The sequence below is a fragment of the Oncorhynchus clarkii genome, chromosome 28, assembly GCF_045791955.1.
Source record: "Oncorhynchus clarkii lewisi isolate Uvic-CL-2024 chromosome 28, UVic_Ocla_1.0, whole genome shotgun sequence".
Lineage (NCBI taxonomy): Eukaryota > Metazoa > Chordata > Actinopteri > Salmoniformes > Salmonidae > Oncorhynchus > Oncorhynchus clarkii.
Window position 1 is genome coordinate 2,237,178 of NC_092174.1, and position 21,692 is coordinate 2,258,869.

Genomic DNA, 21,692 nt, shown 5'->3' on the forward strand with positions numbered 1-21,692 from the left:
AATACAGTAGGGAAAGAGGTAGTTGTTTGGGCTAAATTATAGGTGGGCTATGTACAGGTGCAGTAATCTGTGAGCTGCTCTGACAGTTGGTGCTTAAAGCTAGTGAGGGAGATAAGTGTTTCCAGTTTCAGAGATTTTTGTAGTTCGTTCCAGTCATTGGCAGCAGAGAACTGGAAGGAGAGGCGGCCAAAGAAAGAATTGGTTTTGGGGGTGACTAGAGAGATATACCTGCTGGAGCGTGTGCTACAGGTGGGAGATGCTATGGTGACCAGCGAGCTGAGATAAGGGGGGACTTTATCTAGCAGGGTCTTGTAGATGACATGGAACCAGTGGGTTTGGCGACGAGTATGAAGCGAGGGCCAGCCAACGAGAGCGTACAGGTCGCAATGGTGGGTAGTATATGGGGCTTTGGTGACAAAACGGATTGCACTGTGATAGACTGCATCCAATTTAGGGTATTGGAGGCTATTTTGTAAATGACATTGCCAAAGTCGAGGATTGGTAGGATGGTGAGTTTTACAAGGGTATGTTAGGCAGCATGAGTGAAGGATGCTTTGTTGCAAAATAGGAAGCCAATTCTAGATTTAACTTTGGATTGGAGATGTTTGATATGGGTCTGGAAGGAGAGTTTACAGTCTAACCAGACACCTAAGTATTTGTAGTTGTCCACGTATTCTAAGTCAGAGCTGTCCAGAGTAGTGATGTTGGACAGGCGGGTAGGTGCAGGTAGCGATCGGTTGAAGAGCATGCATTTAGTTTTACTTGTATTTAAGAGCAATTGGAGGCCACGGAAGGAGAGTTGTATGGCATTGAAGCTTGCCTGGAGGGTTGTTAACCTCTTTGATCTCTAGGGGCGCTATTTCATTTTTGGATAAAAAACGTTCCCGTTTTAAGCGCGATATTTTGTCACGAAAAGATGCTCGACTATGCATATTCTTGACAGTTTTTGAAAGAAAACACTCTGAAGTTTCAGAATCTGCAAAGATATTGTCTGTAAGTGCCCCAGAACTCATTCTACAGGCGAAACCAAGATGATGCGTCAACCAGGAAATGAGCAGAATTTCTGAAGCTCTGTTTTCCATTGTCTCCTTATATGGCTGTGAATGCGCAAGGAATGAGCCTACACTTTCTGTCGTTCCCCCAAAGTGTTAGCAGCATTGTGACGTATTTGTAGGCATATCATTGGAAGATTGATCATAAGAGACTACATTTTCCAAGTGTCCGCCTGGTGTCCCTGCGTCGAAATTGGAGCGTAAAGCCAGGTGCAATTATTTTTCCATTTGAGAGCAAGGAGAAACCAGGCTTCCACGAAGGATATATCATTGAAGAGATATGTAGAAAAACACCTTGAGGATTGATTCTAAACCACGTTTGCCATGTTTCAGTCGATATTATGGAGTTAATTTGGAAAAAAGTTCGCGTTTTGAGGGCTGAATTTTCGTTTTTTTTTTTTTTTTTTTGGTAGCCAAATGTGATGTACAAAACGGAGCTATTTCTTATACACAAAGAATCTTTTTGGAAAAACGGAGCATCTGCTATCTAACTGAGAGTCTCCTCATTGAAAACATCAGAAGTTCTTCAAAGGTAAGTTATTTTATTTGAAGGCTTTACTTGTTTTTGTGATAGTTGCCTGCTAAATGCTAACGCTAATGCTAACGCTAATGCTAATGCTAAATGCTACGCTAGCTAGCTACTGTTACACAAATGATTGTTTTCCTATGGTTGAAAAGCATATTTTGAAAATCTGAGATGACAGTGTTGTTAACAAAAGGCTAAGCTTGAGAGCTAGCATATTTATTTAATTTCATTTGCGATTTTCATGAATAGTTAACGTTGCGTTATGGTAATGAGCTTAGGTCTATAAATAGAATCCCGGATCCGGGTTTGGTCGTCGCAACAGGTTAACAGTGTCCAAAGAAGGGCCAGAAGTATACAGAATGGTGTCGTCTGCGTAGAGGTGGATCAGAGACTCACCAGCAACAAGAGCGACCTCATTGATGTATACAGAGAAGAGAGTCGGTCCAAGAATTGAACCCTGTGGCACCCCCATAGAGACTGCCAGAGGTCCGGACAGCAGACCCTCCGATTTGACACACTGAACTCTATCAGATAAGTAGTTGGTGAACCAGGCGAGGCAATCATTTGAGAAAGGCTGTAGAGTCTGCCGATGAGGATGTGGCTATTGACAGAGTCGAAAGCCTTGGCCAGATCAATGAATACGGCTGCACAGTAATGTTTCTTATCGATGGTGCCTTGGTAGAAGAGTGGGGTAACATTTTACAGCAAGAACTGGCTAATCTGGTGCAGTCTTTGAGGAGGAGATGCACTGATGAAACAAAGATTGAACTATTTGGCCTGAATTCCAAGCGTCATGTCTGGAGGCACCATCGCTATGGTGAAGCATGGTGGTGGCAAAGATGAACAGAGCAAAGTACAGAGAGATCCTTGATGAAAACCTGCTCCAAAGTGCTCAGGACCTCCGACTGGGGCAAAGTTTCACCTTACAACAGGACAATAATCCTAACCACACAGCCAAGACAACGCAGGAGTGACTTCGGGACAAGTCTCAATGTCCTTGAGTGGCCCAGCCAGAGCCCAGACTTGAACCTGATCTAACATCTCTGGAGAGACCTAAAAATAGCTGTACAGCAGTGCTCCCCATCCAACCTGACAGTGCTTAAGAGGATCTGCAGAGAACAAAATGGAAGAATCTCCCCAAATACAGGTGTGCCAAGCCTGTAGCGTAGTACCCAAGAAGACTCGAGGCTGTAATCACTGCCTAAGATGCGTCAACAAAGTACTGAGTAAAGGGTCTGAATTCAATTTTCAATTTTTTATAAATTAGTCAATTTCTTCAAACCAGTTTTTGCTTCATCATTAGTGTGTGCAGATCGATGAGGGGGGAAAAACTATTTAATACATTTTAAAATAAGGCTGTAAGCCTACAAAATGTGGAAATATGCAAGGGGTCTGAATACTTTCCAAAGGCACTGTATATGTATGAAATTGTATTAATTTGTTAACTTTGAAGAAGTGGATCAGGTAGAAAAAAAAAATGTTTTAGATTACCTTTTAAGGCAGCAAAATGTGAAAACTTTCACGAGTGAATGTACATAAAATGAATGAATATTGTGCCAACAATTCAAGATATTGTGCCAAAAAAAATAAGAACAACTAGCAACTAAGCCACTGTAATGTACACGATTTAACAATGTAGCACTACTCTAGTTTCACATTTCCATTCCATTCATTAGCATTCAAATAGTCTGTGGGTGCTACAGCAAAATCAGAGAACTTGCCCAGCGAATGGGGTTGGCAACCCTTGGACAGTGAACACAGATGGGCAATATTGGGCAATGACAAGCAGTTAGTCACACATACTACAACGCCAATAATAAGGTGCCATTTGAAACTAACACTTTCTTGGTCTACGTGTGTCTCTCTCTTTGGTTTTCAGCTTTAGGGGTAAATCACACCCAATGAAATGTAATTTCTGTCAATATAATCGCTGTATTGATTCAGCGCTGCCACTCTATTTTTGCAAATTTCATCAGACAGACCCCAGTTTTAGTCCTTAATGAATGTTTATTACTTTCCACAAAGCATTTCGCAACACATTAAATCACAGGAGAGAAATCACTTAGAATGACTATAAAACCAGAGCCTTACAAAGCGACTTTTCGAAATACAAGTATGTTTTTAAGAGGGATTTTCTAAATGATTACACAACACAGTGGGGTCTGGGTCGAATTGCAGTGGGGTTGCCAGATCTTTTTTTTTTTAAGTAAAAAAATTAAGAGTACAGATTGTTGTATCAAATCCATTTTTATTTGTCACATGCACCGAATACAAACGGTAAAGACCTTACAGTGAAATGCCTACTTACAAGCGCTTAACCAACAATGCAGTTAACTTCTTATGGCTGGGGGGCAGTATTGAGTAGCTTGGATGAATAAGGTGCCCAGAGTAAACTGCCTGCTACTCAGGCCCAGGAGCTAAGATATGCATGGGATTAGTATATTTGGATAGAAAACACTCTGAAGTTTCTAAAATGGTTTGAATGATGTCTGAGTTTAACCTCTAGCGTCGAGCAATCCCGTATCCGGGAGCGTAATCATAGCCTCAAGCTCATTACCATAACGCAACATTTCCTATTCATGAAAATCGCAAATGAAATGAAATAAATATATTCAAACACAAGCTTAGCCTTTTGTTAACAACACTGTCATCTCAGATTTTCAAAATATGCTTTTCAACCAAAGCTACACAAGCATGTGTAAGAGTATTGATAGCCTAGCATAGCATTAAGCCTAGCATTCAGCAGGCAACATTTTCACAAAAACAAGAAAAGCATTCAAATAAAATAATTTACCTTTGAAGAACTTCGGATGTTTTCAATGACGAGACTCTTAGTTAGATAGCGAATGTTTATTTTTTCCAAAAATATTATTTGTGTAGAAGAAATAGCCAAATGTGATGAACAAAACGGAGCTAAGAAAAACACAGGAAAATGCAGTCACTTACAACGCCAAACTTTTTTCCAAATTAGCTCCACAATGTCGACAGAAACATGGCAAACGTTGTTTAGAATCAATCCTCAAGGTGTTTTTCACATATCTATTCGATAATCTATCAGTGGTGGCAGTTGCCTTCTCATCAGAAGAAAACGGAAAAATACTGCAGCTGGAGATTACGCAATAATTGCGACGGAGGACACCAAGCGACCACCTGGTAGATGTAGTCTCTTATGGTCAATCTTCCAATGATATGCCTACAAATACGTCACATTGCTGCAGACACCTTGGAGAAAACGTGGAAAACGTAAGCTGACTCCTAGCTTCTTCACAGCCATATAAGGAGTCATTGCCATGAGGCGGTTTTAAAAAATGCGTCACTTCCTGATTGGATTTTTATCTGGGTTTTTTCTGTAACGTCAGTTCTGTGGCACTCACAGACAATATCTTTGCAGTTTTGGAAACGTCAGTGTGTTTTCTTTCCAAAGCTGTCAATTATATGCATAGTCGAGCATCTTTTCGTGAGAACATATCTTGTTTAAACGGGAACGTTTTTCATCCAAAAATTAAAATAGCGCCCCCTATATCCAAGAAGATAACAGTACTCAAATGGCAGGCAAAAACCTGAGAAAAAATCCAACCAGGAAGTGGGAAAGCTGAGGTTTGTAGGTTTTCAACTCATTGCCTATCGAAGATTGTGGGATATTGGTGATATTGCACTTCCTAAGGCTTTCACTAGATGTAAAAAGTCTTTAGAACCTTGTTTGATGCTTCTACTGTGAAGGAGGGGGGAATGAGGGCTCTTTGAGTCAGTGGTCTGGCAGAGTGCCACGACCTTATCATCCGCATTCACGTGATAGTTAGTTTGAGTTCCATTGCATTTCTACAGACAAAGGAATTTTCCGGTTGGAACATTATTGAAGATGTATGTTAAAAACATCCTAAAGATTGATGCTATACATTGTTTGACATGTTTCTACGGACTGTAACGGAACTTTTTAACTTTTTGTCTGCTCCTAGTGATCGCGCGTCATGAATTTGAAATAGTGTACTAAATGCACGAACAAAAAGGAGGTATTTGGACATAAATGGACATTATCGAACAAAACAAACATTTATTGTGGAACTGGGATTCCTGGGAGTGCATTCTGATGAAGATCATCAAAGGTAAGTGAATATTTATAATGCTATTTCTGACTTCTGTTGACTACACAACATGGCAGATGTCTGGGGTTTTTTGGTCTCTGAGAAGCCGTACTCAGATTATAGCATGGCGTGCATTTTCCATAAAGTTTTTTCGAAATCTGACACAGAGGTTACATTAAGGAGAAGTGTATCTATAATTCTGTGCATAATAGTTGTATATTTTATCAATGTTTATTATGAGTATTTCTGTAAATTGATGTGGCTCTCTGCAAAATCATCGGATGTTTGTAAACTGAGATTTTTGGATATAAATATGAACTTTATCGAACAAAACATACATGTATTGTGTAACATGAAGTCCTATGAGTGTCATCTGATGAAGATCAAAGGTTAGTGATTAATTTCTCAATTTCTGCTCTTTGTGACTCCTCTCTTCGGCTGGAAAAATGGCTGTGTTTTTCTGTGACTTAACAATTTCTCTCTGACCTAACATAATCGTTTGGTTTGCTTTCGCTGTAAAGCCTTTTTGAAATCGGACACTGTGGTGGGATTAACAAGAAGTGTATCTTTAAGATGGTGTAAAATACTTGTATGTTTGAGGAATTTTAATTATGGGATTTCTGTTGTTTTGAATTTGGCGCCCTGCACTTTCACTGGCTGTTGTCATATCGATCCCGTTAGGAAGATCTCAGCCCAAAGAGGTTAAGAAAAATACGTGTTAAGTAAAAATAATAATTAAAGAGCAGCAGTAAAATAACATTAGCATGACTATATACATGGGGTACAGGTACAGAATCAATGTGCAGGGGCACCGGTTAGTCGAGGTAATTGAGGTAATATGTACATGTACTGTAGGTAGAGGTAAAGTGACTATGCATGAATAAAAAATAGAGTAGCAGCAGCGTAAAAGAGTGGGTGGGGGGGGGGACAACACAAACAGTCTGGGTAGCCATTTGATTAGCTGTTCAGAAGTCTTATGGCTTGGGGGTAGAAGCTGTTAAGAAGCCTTTTGGACTTAGACTTGGCGCTCCGGTACCACTTGCTGCTGTGCAGTAGCAGAGAGAACAGTCTATGACTAGGGTGGCTGGAGTCTTTGACAATTTTTAGGGCCTTCCACTGACATCGTCTGGTAAAGAGGTCCTGGATGGCAGGAAGCTTGGCCCCAGTACTGGGCCGTACGCACAACCATCTGTAGTGCCTTGCGGTCAGAGGCAGAGCAGTTGACATACCAGGCAGTGATGCAACCCGTCAGGATGGTCTCGATGATGCAGCTGTAGAACCTTTTGAGGATCGAAGGACCCAAGCCAAATATTTTTCAGTCTTCTAAGGGGGAATAGGCTTCTTTTTTTTGGGGGGGGGACCATGATAGTATGTTGGTGATATGTACACCAAGGAACTTGAAGCTCTCAACCTGCTCCACTACAGCCCCGTCAATGAGAATGGGGGTGTGCTCGGTCCTCCTTTTCCTGTAGTCCACAATCATCTCCTTTGTCATCATCACATTGAGGGACAGGTTGCTCTCCTGGTATCACATGGCCAGGTCTAGGCTGTCTCATCGCTGTCGGTGATCAGGCCTACCACCGTTGTGTCGTCGGCAAACTTAATGATGGTGTTAGTCATTCCTGGGTAAACAGGGAGAACAGGAGGGGACTGAGCACGTACCCCTGAGGGGCCACCATGTTGAGGATCAATGTGGCAGATGTGTTGTTACCTACCCTTACCACCTGGGGGCGGCCCATCAGGAAGTCAGGGTCCTTAGTGCCCTCAAAGCGCATCACTAAGCTATGGTGCTGAACACTGAGCAGTAGTAAATGAATAGCACTCTCACATAGATGTTCCTTTTGTCCAGGTGGGAAAGGGAAGTGTGGAGTGCAATAGAGATTGCATCGTCTGTGGATCTGTTGGGGTGGTATACAAATTGGAGTGGGTCTAGGGTCTCTGGGATAATGGTTTTGATGTGAGCCATGACCAGCCTTTCAATGCACTTCAAGGCTACAGACATTAGTGCTACAGGTCAGTGAAGGCACTTGCCAGTTGGTCAGCGCATGAACGGAGTACATGTCCTGGTAATGCATCTGGCCCTGCTGCCTTGTGAATGTTGACCTGTTTAAAGGTCTTACTCACATCGGCTATGGAGAGGATGATCACACAGTCGTACAGCTGATGCTCTGATGCATGCTTCAGTGTTCCTTGCCTCGAAGTGACCATAAAATCATTTAACTTGACTGGTAGGCTCGTGTCACTCGGCAGCTCGCGGCTGTGCTTCCCTTTGTAGTCTGAAATAGTTTGCAAGCCCTGCCACAATAGTACGATCCAATCTTAGTCCTGTATTGATGCTTTGCCTGTTTGATTGTTCGTCGCAGGGCATAGCAGGATTTCTTACAACCGTCCGGGATAGAGTCCAGTTACTTGAAAGCTGCAGCTCTACCCTTAGCACATTGCGGATGTTGCCTGTAATCCATGGCTTCTGGTTGGGGTAAGTAAGTATGGTCACTGTGGGGACGATGTCATCGATGCACTTATTGATGAAGCCAGTGACTGATGTGGTGCACTCCTCAATGCCATCGGAAGAATGCTGGAACATGTTCCAGTCTGTGCTAGCAAAACAGTCCTGTAGCTTAGCATCGGAGTCATCTGACCACTACCGTATTGAGCGAGTCACTGGTGTGTCCTGCTTTAGTGTTTGCTTGTAAGCAGGAGGATATAATTATGGTCAGATTTGCCAAATGGAGGGTGAGGGAGAGCTTTGTACAGATCTCTGTGTGTGGAGTAAAGGTGGTCTAGAGTTCTCTTTTCCTCTGGTTGCACATTTAACATGCTGGTAGAAATTAGGTAAAACGGATTTAAGTTTCCCTGCATTAATTATTGGTGTCCTTTTCCCTGCATTAAAAGGACAATATACCATTGTTTTTAGAAAGACCATTTGGAAAATGTATTTTTATTGAGTGAATGTATATATTGGTTGTCTTAATTTTGATAAGATATGAAATCGTAATGAATTGAAGGTTATTTGTTGATGTACAATTTTGGAAATACACAAAAAACTTAGTGTAAATGAAAATAATTATTATTTGAAGAAGAGGCCACAAGAAGACAGTTGATTAGTTTATTGGGGTAGGGGTTGTTTCAAGGTCAATGGTCACTCGAGGGTCACTTACCCGTAGCGGTGGCGGACCACATCTCGGCTCAGTCGCTCCGCCAGGTAGGCCCCAATCCTGTCCAACTTCTCCGGGGCTGAAACCGCGTAGAAGGTGAGCTTCTCCATGTCTGACTTGGACAGGCCATCCTGAAAGAGTAGTGCACAAGGGGTTACAGAAGCACCAAACGTAAGAACATTGTCAGAAACTGAGGTAAAAGAAGAAGTATTGTTGTTTTTGTTATACGGGCATAATGAACATGATGCACTTGTTCAGTCCCCCTCATGGATTTCAAAGGAATGGAAAAGTGTAAGATATAGGGTGGAAAATCCCTCTAGCTTAAGCTTACAGCAATTGAAATCCATGAGCGGAGTGAAAAAAAATCAGGAAGAAGAGTGGAGATTCGGAATTCAGCGCTGTAGTAATACGATATGGGTGGGTGGTGGCAAGTCATTTTCAGGAAAGGCAGTTCGAAAAGCAGATGCTGCCATTTTTTTAATAATTCTAGCCCAATCAGCACTTGAACTGGACAGGGAATTGAAAATGACCTTTCAATTCATTCATACTTCCGGCGCCGACAGAGATGGCCGCCTCGCTTCGCGTTCCTAGGAAACTATGCAGTGTTTTGTTTTTTTACGTGTTATTTCTTACATTAGTACCCCAGGTCATCTTAGGTTTCATTACATACAGTCGAGAAGAACTACTGAACATTAGAGCAGCGTCAACTCACCATCAGTACGACCAAGAATATGACTTTCGCGAAGCGGATCCTGTGTTCTGCCTTTCACCCAGGACAACGGAATAGATCCCAGCCGGCGACCCAAAAAAACGACTTCATAAAAGGGGGAAACGGAGCGGTCTTCTGGTCAGACTCCGGAGTCGGGCACATCGTGCACCACTCCCTAGCATTCTTCTCGCCAATGTCCAGTCTCTTGACAACAAGATTGATGAAATCCGAGCAAGGATAGCATTCCAGAGGGACATCAGAGACTGTAACGTTCTTTGCTTCACGGAAACATGGCTCACTGGAGAGACGCTATCAGAGTCGGTGCAGCCAAATGGTTTCTCCACGCATCGCGCAGACAGAAACAAACATCTTTCTGGTAAGAAGAGGGGCGGGGGCGTATGCTTCATGGTTAACGTGACGTGGTGTGATCATAACAACATACAGGTACTCAAGTCCTTCTGTTCACCTGATTTAGAATTCCTCACAATCAAATGTCGACCGCATTATCTACCAAGGGAATTCTCTTTGATTATAATCACAGCCGTATATATTCCCCCCCAAGCAGATACATAGATGGCTCTGAACGAACTTTATTTGACTCTTTGCAAACTGGAATCCATTTATCCGGAGGCTGCATTCATTGTAGCTGGGGATTTTAACAAGGCTAATCTGAAAACAAGACTCCCTAAATTTTATCAGCATATCGATTGCTGGAAAAACCTTGGATCATTGCTATTCTAACTTCCGCAACGCATATAAGGCCCTGCCCCACCCTCCTTTCGGAAAAGCTAACCACGACTCCATTTTGTTGATCCTTGCCTACAGACAGAAACTAAAACTGAGCTGAGGTCTGTTCAACGCTGGTCCGACCAATCTGATTCCACACTCCAAGACTGCTTCCATCACGTGGACTGGGATATGTTTCGTATTGCGTCAGACAACAACATTGACGAATACGCTGATTCGGTGACAAGTTCATTAGAGCGTGCGTTGAAGATGTCGTTCCCATAGCAACGATTAAAACATTCCCAAACCAGAAACCGTGGATTGATGGCAGCATTCGCGTGAAACTGAAAGCCCGAACCACTGCTTTTAATCAGGGCAAGGTGACCGGAAACATGACAGAATACAAACAGTGTAACTATTCCCTCCGCAAGGCAATCAAACAAGCTAAGCGTCAGTAAAGAGACAAAGTAGAATCTCAATTCAACGGCTCAGACACAAGAGGTATGTGGCAGGGTCTACAGTCAATCACGGATTACAAAAAGAAAACCAGCCCTGTCATGGACCAGGATGTCTTGCTCCCAGGCAGACTAAATAACTTTTTTGCCCGCTTTGAGGACAATACAGTGCCACTGACACGGCCCGCAACTAAAACATGCGGACTCTCCTTCACTGCAGCCGACGTGAGGAAAACATTTAAACGTGTCAAACCTCGCAAGGCTGCAGGCCCAGACTACATCCCAAGCCGCGCCCTCAGAGCATGCGCAGACCAGCTGGCTGGTGTGTTTACGGACATATTTAATCAATCCCTATCCCAGTCTGTTGTTCCCACATGCTTCAAGAGGGCCACCATTGTTCCTGTTCCCAAGAAAGCTAAGGTAACTGAGCTAAACGACTGAGCACTCACTTCCGTCATCATGAAGTGCTTTGAGAGACTAGTCAAGGACCATATCACCTCCACCCTACCTGACACCCTAGACCCACTCCAATTTGCTTAACGCCCAAATAGGTCCACAGACGATGCAATCTCAACCACACTGCACACTGCCCTTACCCAACTGGACAAGAGGAATACCTATGTGAGAATGCTGTTCATCGACTACAGCTCGGCATTTAACACCATAGTGTCCTCCAAGCTCGTCATCAAGCTCGAGACCCTGGGTCTCGACCCCGCCCTGTGTAACTGGGTACTGGACTTCCTGACGGGCCGCCCCCAGGTGGTGAGGGTAGGCAACAACATTTCCACCCCGCTGATCCTCAACACTGGGGCCCCACAAGGGTGCGTTCTGAGCCCTCTCCTGTACTGCCTGTTCACCCACGACTGCATGGCCACGCACGCCTCCAACTCAATCATCAAGTTTGCGGACGACACAACAGTGGTAGGCTTGATTACCAACAACGATGAGACGGCCTACAGGGAGGAGGTGAGGGCCCTCGGAGTGTGGTGTTAGGAAAATAACCTCACACTCAACGTCAACAAAACTAAGGAGATGATTGTGGACTTCAGGAAACAGCAGAGGGAACACTCCCCTATCCACATCGATGGAACAGTAGTGGAGAGGGTAGTAAGTTTTAAGTTCCTCGGCGTACACAACACAGACAAACTGAATTGGTCCACCCACACAGACAGCATCGTGAAGAAGGCGCAGCAGTGCCTCTTCAACCTCAGGAGGCTGAAGAAATTTGGCTTGTCACCAAAAGCACTCACAAACTTCTACAGATGCACAATCGAGAGCATCCTGTCGGGCTGTATCACCGCCTGGTACGGCAACTGCTCCGCCCACAACCGTAAGGCTCTCCAGAGGTTAGTGAGGTCTGCACAACGCATCACCGGGGGCAAACTACCTGCCCTCCAGGACACCTACACCACCCGATGTCACAGGAAGGCCATAAAGATCATCAAGGACAACATCCACCCGAGCCACTGCCTGTTCACCCCGCTATCATCCAGAAGGTGAGGTCAGTACAGGTGCATCAAAGCTGGGACAGAGAGACTGAAAAACAGCTTCTATCTCAAGGCCATCACTGTTAAACAGCCACCACTAACATTGAGTGGCTGCTGCCAACACACTGACACTGACTCAACTCCAGCCACTTTAATAATGGGAATTGATGGAAAATGATGTAAAATATATCACTAGCCACTTTAAACAATGCTACCTAATATAATGTTTACATACCCTACATTATTCATCTCATATGTATATGTATATACTGTACTCTATATCATCTACTGCATCTTTATGTAATACATGTATCACTAGCCACTTTGTTTACATACTCATCTCATATGTATATACTGCACTCAATACCATCTACTGTATCTTGCCTATGCCGCTCTGTACCATCACTCATTCATATATCTTTATGTACATATTCTTTATCCCCTTACACTTGTAGTAAGGTAGTAGTTTTGGAATTGTTAGCTCGATTACTTGTTGGTTATTACTGCATTGTCGGAACTAGAAGCACAAGCATTTCGCTACACTCGCATTAACATCTGCTAACCATGTGTATGTGACAAATAAAATTTGATTTGATTTGAAATGTCCAATTCAACAACACTGAAAATGCCCATGAATTCAAATTCAAATTGTAATTCACATACAGTACCAGTCAAATGTTGACACACCTACTCATTCAAGGGTTTCTCTTTAGTTGTACTATTTACTACATTGAGGAATAATAGTGAAGATATCAAAACTATGAAATACATGGAGTCATGCAGTAAGCAAAAAAGTGTTAAACTTTTTTTTTTTAATGTAGATTCTTCAAAGTTGCCACCCTTTGCCTTGACAGCTTTGCACACTCTTGGCATTCTCTCAACCAGCTTCACCTGGAATGCTTTTCCAACAGTTTTGAATGAGTTCCCACATATGCTAAGCACTTGTTGGCTGCTATTCCTTCACTCTGTGGTCCAACTCATCCCAAATCATCTCAATTGGGTTGAGGTTGGGTGATTGTGGGGGCCAGGTCATCTGATGCAGCACTCCATCACTCTCCTTATTGGTCAAATAGCCCTTAAGCAGCCTGGAGGTGTGTTGGGTCATTGTCCTGTTGAAAAACAAATGATAGTGGGACTAAGTGCAAACCAGATTGGATGGCGTATCGCTGCAGAATGCTGTGGTAGCCATGCTGGTTAAGTTTGCCTTGAATACTAAATTTATCACAGACAGTGTCACCAGTAAAGCATCCACACACAATCACACCTCTCACAAAGAGGTAGTTGGAACCAAAAATGTCCAATTTGGGTTTATCAGCCCAAAGGACACATTTCCACTGGTCTAATGTCCATTGCTCGTGTTTCTTGGACCAAGCAAGTCTCTTCTTATTATTGGTGTCCTTTAGTAGTGGTTTCTTTGCAGCAATTTGACCATGAAGGCCTGATTCATGCAGTCTTTTCTGAACAGTTGATGTTGAGATGTGTCTGTTACTTGAAATTTGTGAAGCATTTATTTGGGCTGAACATGGATCTTCCTTTCCTGTGGCGGTCCTCATGAGAGCCAGTTTCATCATAGTGCTTGATGGTTTTTGCGACTGCACTTGAAGAAACATTTATCTTTGATTATTTGAGCTGTTCTTGCCATAAAATTGACTTGGTCTTTTACCGAAACAAGGCTATCTTCTGTATACCAACACAACTGATTGGCTGAAACGCATCAAGAAAATAAATTCCACCAATTAACTTTAAACAAGGCACACTTGATAATTGAAATGCATTTCAGGTGACAAACTGTTAAGGGATTTTTTTATCAATAATGACTAATTATGTATACATTTCAATCAGGACTGACTAATCAGAATACTATTATGTTACTGTATAGATATATTAATTTTCTTTTTATCCTAGTACTGAATATAATGTGTGTAAATATAATCAAGAATTAGAACAATGACTGTCTGTTCCTTGGTAGAAATGAATGAACTTATCGTCAGACTGGCTAGTATGCTTATCTACACAGGAAGACCTTGGCTCATAAATTATATTAAATTGGTGTGGGACGATGTGGGAAGGCTTGAGATACTGCCTTTGTACCAGGGTGAAGAAGAGACGGGACAGTTAGAAAACTAATGACGTCATTTTCAGTTTATAACCTGTGGTAAAATGTTTCATGTTCAGTACTCTCGAGAATATACGCTAACGATTGATTTTGAGACCGGTCTCTGTCCATTTTATGCAAATAAGACTTACAAATTCTTAGAAGTGGGCAGAGTGTTTAATTTAATTGGGTATTAAAACATGTAGGAATTTAATTCCAGTAACACAAACCTCATGAAGCTGGTTGAGAGAATGCCAAGAGTGCATAGCTGTCCTCAAGGCAAAGGGTGGCTACTTTGAAGAATCTCAAAAATAAAATGTGTTTAAATTAACACTTTTTTGGTTACTCCATGATTCCATGTGTTATTTCATAGTTTTGATGTCTTCACAATTATTATACAATGTAGAAAATAATAAAAATAAAGAAAAACCCTGGAATGAGTAGGTGTGTCCAAACTTTTAGCTGGTACTGTATGTCAACCTGATGTGTGGGCGGTGGAAGTTATGGAGTGTTGTCCTTGAATTTAAATCATATAGCCGTTAACGTTAGGGTCAGATGGGGGACGGGAGAGAAAGAGTGTTTGAGAGTTGAGGTATTAATCAAGGTTCCAGAGGTAAATCACAGAGGTTAAGACATCGTTAAACGCTGTCAAGCGCTGGAACATGCATGTTCAGATGGATGTCTGTCTGATGTAGAGGGAGGGTGTTCATTAAACTCAACGCTCTGGATGCATCCCAAAGAACACCCTATTCCCAATATAGTGCACTTCTTTTGGCAAGGGTCACAGAGGGCTCTGCTCAAAAGTAGTGCACTATAAAGGGAATAGAGTACCATTTGGGATGCATGCTTTATGGCAAATCACATTCACTGTGTCCTTGCTTTCTCCTTATCAGTATGTTTTCTCCATCCCACACATACTGTGTGGGTGTGTGTGTGTGTGTTTGCATGACATGATGTCCTCCAAGCCCATTACAATGATAACGCGCAATATTAAATGAAAATGCATAATAAATAAAGTATTACATTATACTACACATACAATATCGGACCATGGACACTAATGTACACTATGCATAGGGTTGCAAAACTACAGATAATTTACCAAAGTTACTGTAAATGTCCTTTTTGTAATAAAAGTATGGCAATCTATGGAAACTTTGGTAATTTATACTTGATTTAAAACATTTACATAAAATATTAATTGTTTCCTCAATCTGTATATCCGTGTCCATATTTACATGACTTTCTATCTGATAGACCATACGGTTCAAGAGAAAATAGCCTAATTCATTTTTAAAAGCATCTAATCAACAATGATATAATTTGCTATCAACTCTGCAACCCTTCCAACTATTGCCTTTAAGAACTGTCACCAGTTTGGCCCCAAAACATAGAGACATAGATATAATAAATTAAATCAAAGTGTGTAAAACAAGGATATTCCACACCGAAAACCTCAAATTAAAAAACACCAGTGGTATTCACTTAGTTTTTTGGTTATTTGTATTACAGCTTTGGCATTCTTTTTTTCATATTAAAACATCTTGTTATTTTTCATATATTTTACATGTTATGAATGTTACCTAAAATCCTTTAAAGTTCCCAACAATATGGTAGTTTACTAGTCAATTTTGACATTTACCAGTAACATGCTCTTTGCAACCCTAACTATGCACATACTTCACTATATAGTAATGGAATATGGTCCATTACATTTTAACTGGGTCAATTCCTGAAATGAATTGATATTCAACTAATTGACTGGGAATTCCCTTCATGAAATGACTGAGCTCATGTGGAATTGACCCCGACCCTGTGTTAGATTCTAGCCTGAAATATACTTATTAATAGTACCACACTAGAATGTATTTATTACTTTACGTGTATAAGGAATGATTATGTTGGGGTCAATGAAGGGTGAATAGGAACTTGGTGTATGGAAAGTTACTGAGTGAGACAAGGGGAAGTGCAGAAAGTTCATATTATGTCCCATGTTTCCAAGGAGGGAGGTGAAAGGCAATAGTTAGTGTTATAGAGTGATAAATGATGCTGGCTCATCTAAGCAATAGGCGTCACAATCACTGGTCCTAGGTTGGTAACTGTTCTATGAGCAATAGAGAAAGTTAGTTGGTTATTGGTCTCCATGATAGTGGTGTAAATCAGTTCCTAATAAACGACAGGTAAAGATTACATCATGTGTCCTCCAATTACATGTTAGTCTTTTCAAGATACTGCAGTTAGTCTCTGATAAGGCAGGCCAGCTGCGGAACCAGGGAGGAGCGAGGAATTCGGCTCGAGGTCAAGTCAACAGATGAAGTGAAAAGATACCCCTGGGAAGGGGGCCAGAGGGGCCCAAGGCAACAAACCTCCTACTACAGTTCTATCTCAAAAACATTCACTTCCACACCCACAAAGGTTCTAGCATCAGGCAGGGTCATGACTACACCAGTGAGAGGAACCAATTAAGTTCCTGCCTAGCAACAGAGATGCATTGGCTGTCTAGATGTGCAAGGTGTTGACCCCGCCTAGTTGGAGGTAATAAATATATGTTCTTGTGTCATCATGCTTCGTCTTTGCAGCTGTTTGACCCAGTGGGTGAATAAACTTGGTTTGAGCTTTTTTTTGTCGTCCGTTTGAGCTTTTACGCTGTATGTTCAGAACTTGGTTGGAATATTGAACTATTACTATAGTGAATTGAAAAGAGAGAGGAAGAGCACAATAAAGTGAAACCATTTTGGTAACACTTTCTATGAAGTACATATGTATAACATAATTTATGAGTTGCATGCACAGCTTCGCTTAAATGCCCATATCATACATTGACACCGCCAAATACAATGTTACCAGGTCAGCTAACTCTCATGCATTTCTTTCTTTCTATTGTGGAAAATTATTTGCCTGGCTACTCATCCACATCGTTCCGGCAAACTGACCTTTCTTTTCCACAATGAGTCTGGATTTGCCTCCCTCTCCGATGATTTCTAGAACACATTCTGACCATTCTGATTGGTCCCAGAAAGCAATAGGTTGGGCCAGAGCCGGCCTACATGATGACGTTATCAACTTTGATACTCTGATTGGTTAGATTTGTAAGAGACTATCCAATTACTGATGCATTTGTTTTGTATAACACACCTCCTTTTGAAGTCACAAAAAATGACTTCTAGGATGGCAGTTTCAGACCGACTGTATGTAGCAACTGATAGAGCAGAGAAACTAAATTCCGGGTGAGTCATCAGGCAAGAAGATGATCAGGCTCTACTTAAAAGACTACAAATACCTACTATAGTGTTTTATAATTGCACATAGAAAGTGTATCTGATACATCTACAACAGAGAGACTCCGTTGTATGTCCTACACATTTTACACAAGTGGGAGGGAAGAAAAAAAATGACTGTACCCAGAGTAATGTCGCCAGAGTATTTTTCCAGCACCTGCTCTGAGTGATAATTCACTTGACAATGTCGCAACCATTTGTGCATTCCGACTCCCCCTGCACCTGTTTGCGTACACTAAAGGCCCTTGAGATTGAGACAGACACAGTGTGAGAGAGAACGAAAAGAGACTCCCTTGTGTATGTGATTCTGCATACCACACACACACACACACACACACACACACAATTAGCTTTTTTCATTAAAAACAGGGTTAAGGATTCAAACAGCTGTTAATAAGTTGTCGTGTCAAGGTTATCAAAAGCAATGTCACACAAATAGATTTGTCAAACCAAAACGGTTACGTGCCGCGTTACGGCAGGCCAATTATGGGTAATGTCTGAAATAGCACCCTATTCCCTACATAGTGCACTACTTTTGACCAAAAATGGTGTTTGAACTTGAGGCAAATTTCTCATCATAACAGCGACACAGGGTCTCCAAAGCAAGCTAAGCACTGGGGTAACAATGGGCTTGGATGCATGCACTACCACACAATCCTATTTGTGTTATCAAGTTGGTTGTAGTGACAGCTATTTAGTAAATGGCTTGTTATCGCTATGATAAACTGTTAGAGTGCAATGGTTAGGACTAGATGTGTTAATATTGGTCTGTCAGCTGATGATGACCATTGTTCATCATGACAGTTTAGGGCTGTAGGCAATTTTTTTAAATCATGAGTTTAATTATGATAATGAGATGGTGTTTGCCATTTATGCATCATACGCAAATTTAGATTTTGAAAGATGGTTGGAAACTAAAAGGAAATCATTTGAATAAGTCAAATGAGCTTTCAGGTCACACACTCCATGACTACAAAATTCCATGACTACGAAATTATAACCTACGCTTCCCGAAATGTTTGTTTGGCAGTCGTGTATGCTACTTTGAGAGCATTTCCAATCAGTCTAGGTAAAAACTACAGGAAAGGATTGACATTTTAAACAAATGTCTATAACCAAAGATGTGTTATCGAAGTAATGTCATTAAAATGTCTTGTCAAATGCATCTTGTAACAGAGGTAAAATACTCACTTTGGGGTCCTCTGGGAAGATGTTATCAACCAGGCGTTTGTACCTGGGCCTCAGGGGTCCACAGCAGCCACAAACTCCTGGAACACAAAACATACTAATTTTAAAACACACAACAGGTGATAACACAACAATAAAACATAAATTATGATTATCATCTGATCCCAACATTGCATCAATAAATACCATATCACTACTCTATAAATTACCACGCATCATTAATATGGGTAATTAAATTTTGCCTTGACTGTTTATGTACAGCGACTGTCCCTACACGCTGAATCTTGACCTTAAAAGCAAGAAAGCTACAAAATAGAATGGAATAGGGTAACAACTTTAATAAAGGCAAATTAGTATTAACATCACTCAGTTGAATAATCAGCATTAACCAATAACTCAGTGACAGGCGACAAAGTGTGTGCGTGAGCGTGTGCAAGAAAGAAAAAAAGAGATTGAATGCATTTGTGCACATGTATGCATGTTTGCTCACGCCCAAGTGTGTGTGTGTGTGTTCAATTCACATTCATGGCCAGTACGAGGCCATTGTCCATCTTCAGAGAAACGTCAGAGCTAGGGTGTTTTACAGATCTCAGGATGCAGTAGACCAAAGCAAAGGTAAAATAACAAGTCAGTCCTGTGACAATAGATCAATGTGGAGAGGTGTTTCGCATTAAGAACAGAACCCAACACTATGGCCACATTTTATATAACGGCTTCAGGAAAGAAACAATAAGAAACACAGCGCAGCGGTCTAAGGCACAGCATCGCAGAGCTAGAGGTGTCACTACAGACCCGGGTTCCATCTCAGGCTGTGTCGCAGCCAGCCACGACTGGGAGACCCCTGAGGCGGAGCACAATTGGCCCAGCATCATCCGGGTTAGGGGAGGGTTTGGCCGGCTGGAATGTCCTTGTTCCATCGCGTTCTAGCGACTCCTTGTGGCAGCCAGGCGCATGCACGCTGACTTCGGTCACCAGCTGTACGGTGTTTCTGCCGACACATTGGTGTAACTGGCTTCTGCGTTAAGCAAGCAGTGTGTCAAGAAGCATTGCTGCTCAGCGGGGTCGTGTTTCGGAGGACGCCTAGCTCTCGACCTTCGCCTTTCCTGAGTCCGTACAGGAGTTGCAGCGATGGGACAAGACTAAACTACCAATTACATAATCATTGGGGACAAAAAAATGGGGTAAAAAGTAACAAAAAATAATTAAATAAAAAGTTCAAACATAGAATTGTACTTTACACACAAAAAAATGAACAGTAACACTTTCTGTAATAAAGGGCAACAACGCAAAAAAACTACTTATTTGGTTGAAAATGTCCTATGTATCGTCGATATTAGAAACATTCATTCCAGTGCCAAAATTTACAAAAAAGTATAAGTAGCATTATTTTGGTGATAGTCAGGGAGTAGATTCCAAAACGGAGTTTTGTAACTAATGTCGTCACAGTGCCTACAGAAAGTATTCATACCCCTAGACTTATTCCACATTGTTGTGTTACAGCCTGAATTCAAAACTGATTAAATTGGGGGAGGGGGGGGGGGGGGGTTCTCACCCATCTAGACACACACACACACACACACACACACACACACACACACACACAATAAACCATAAATGAAAACATGTTTTAAGAAACTTTAGCAAATTTATTGGAAATGCTATACAGAAATATCTAATTTACATAAATATTTACACCCCAGAGTGGAAGCACCTTCGGCAGCAATTAGCTGTAAGTCTAAGAACTTTCCACACCTGGATTGTGCAACATTTGCCCATTATAATTTTCAAAATTCTTCAAGCTCTGTCAAATTGGTTGTTGATCATTGCTAGACAACCATTTTCAAGTCTTGCCATAGATTTTCAAGTAGGTTTAAGTCAAAACTGCAACTTGGCCACTCAGGAACATTCACTGTCTTCAAGGTAAGCAACTGCAATGTAGATTTGGCCTTGTGTTTAAGGTAATTGTCCTGCTGAAAGGTGAACTCCTCTCTCAGTGTCTGCTGGAATTCAGACAACCACTAGGATTTTGCCTGTGATTAGCTCTATTGTTTCTTTTTATCCCCCACAAAAAACCTAGTCCTTGCCGATGACAAACATACCCAAAACATGATGCAGCCACCACTATGCTTGAAAATATGTAGAGTGGTACTCAGTAATGTGTTTTATTTGCCCCAAACATAACTGTATTCAGGACAAAAAGTTCATTGCTTTGACACATTTTCTGCTGTATTGCTTTAGTGCCTTGTAGCAAACAGGATGCATGTTTTGGAATATTTTTATTCTGTACAGTATTTTGGAGTACCTACAGTGTTGTTGATCCATCCTCAGTTCTCTCTTATCACAACCATTAAACTAACTGTTTAGAGTGGTTAAGTTTTGGATTACAATCATGCTGATTTGCCCACCAACACAGGATTGTAATGATGAACTGATTGCACTCTATCCAATCGTGGCAGCAGAATCTCCAGACAGCGGGACAGACCTTCCCATTATGATGTGGTGTCTTGTTTACATAAGACAACACGTCACCATGACATGTTGAACGAACACTTGACCCCTAATCCCTTCATGGAGTGACCACTTCCTGATTTGCTTGATTGTGATCATGCAAGTCTGCCAATGTTTTGGGAAACATTTGCATTGAGACGATGCGCACTTACATCCCAACTGCCAGCTGTCAATACTCCAAAATTCAAAACCCATTAGCGAGCATCCTGTGTCCTGCTGCAACCTGTTTTGTAACTTGACTCGCTATGAAACACTGATAGACAGACCGACACTCAGGTAGTAGATAGTGAAAAAGTTGTAAAGCAAAAAAAATAATAATAATAAAATGGTACAGAAGGACACGCTCTGCTACTCGTCTGTGACTTCGCTAACGTGGCCTGGCTTCTCAATGTGCCCGCTAGCTACTACGAACTACCTTCATTGACAAACAG

At 41.7% G+C, this 21,692-nt stretch overlaps 1 protein-coding gene across 2 annotated transcripts in view; it reads right to left on the reverse strand.

The window, feature by feature from the left end:
- LOC139387615 (EFR3 homolog A (S. cerevisiae)) overlaps positions 1-21,692 on the reverse strand; it is a 265,181-nt gene that overhangs the window by 191,142 nt on the left and 52,347 nt on the right. For both annotated transcript variants that reach the window (XM_071133989.1, XM_071133988.1), the window contains exons 3-4: positions 18,757-18,833; positions 8,819-8,946 (exon numbers count right to left, since the gene is read on the reverse strand). In XM_071133989.1, coding sequence (XP_070990090.1) covers positions 8,819-8,946; positions 18,757-18,833 — 205 coding nt within the window. The remainder of the gene's footprint in view (positions 1-8,818; positions 8,947-18,756; positions 18,834-21,692) is intronic.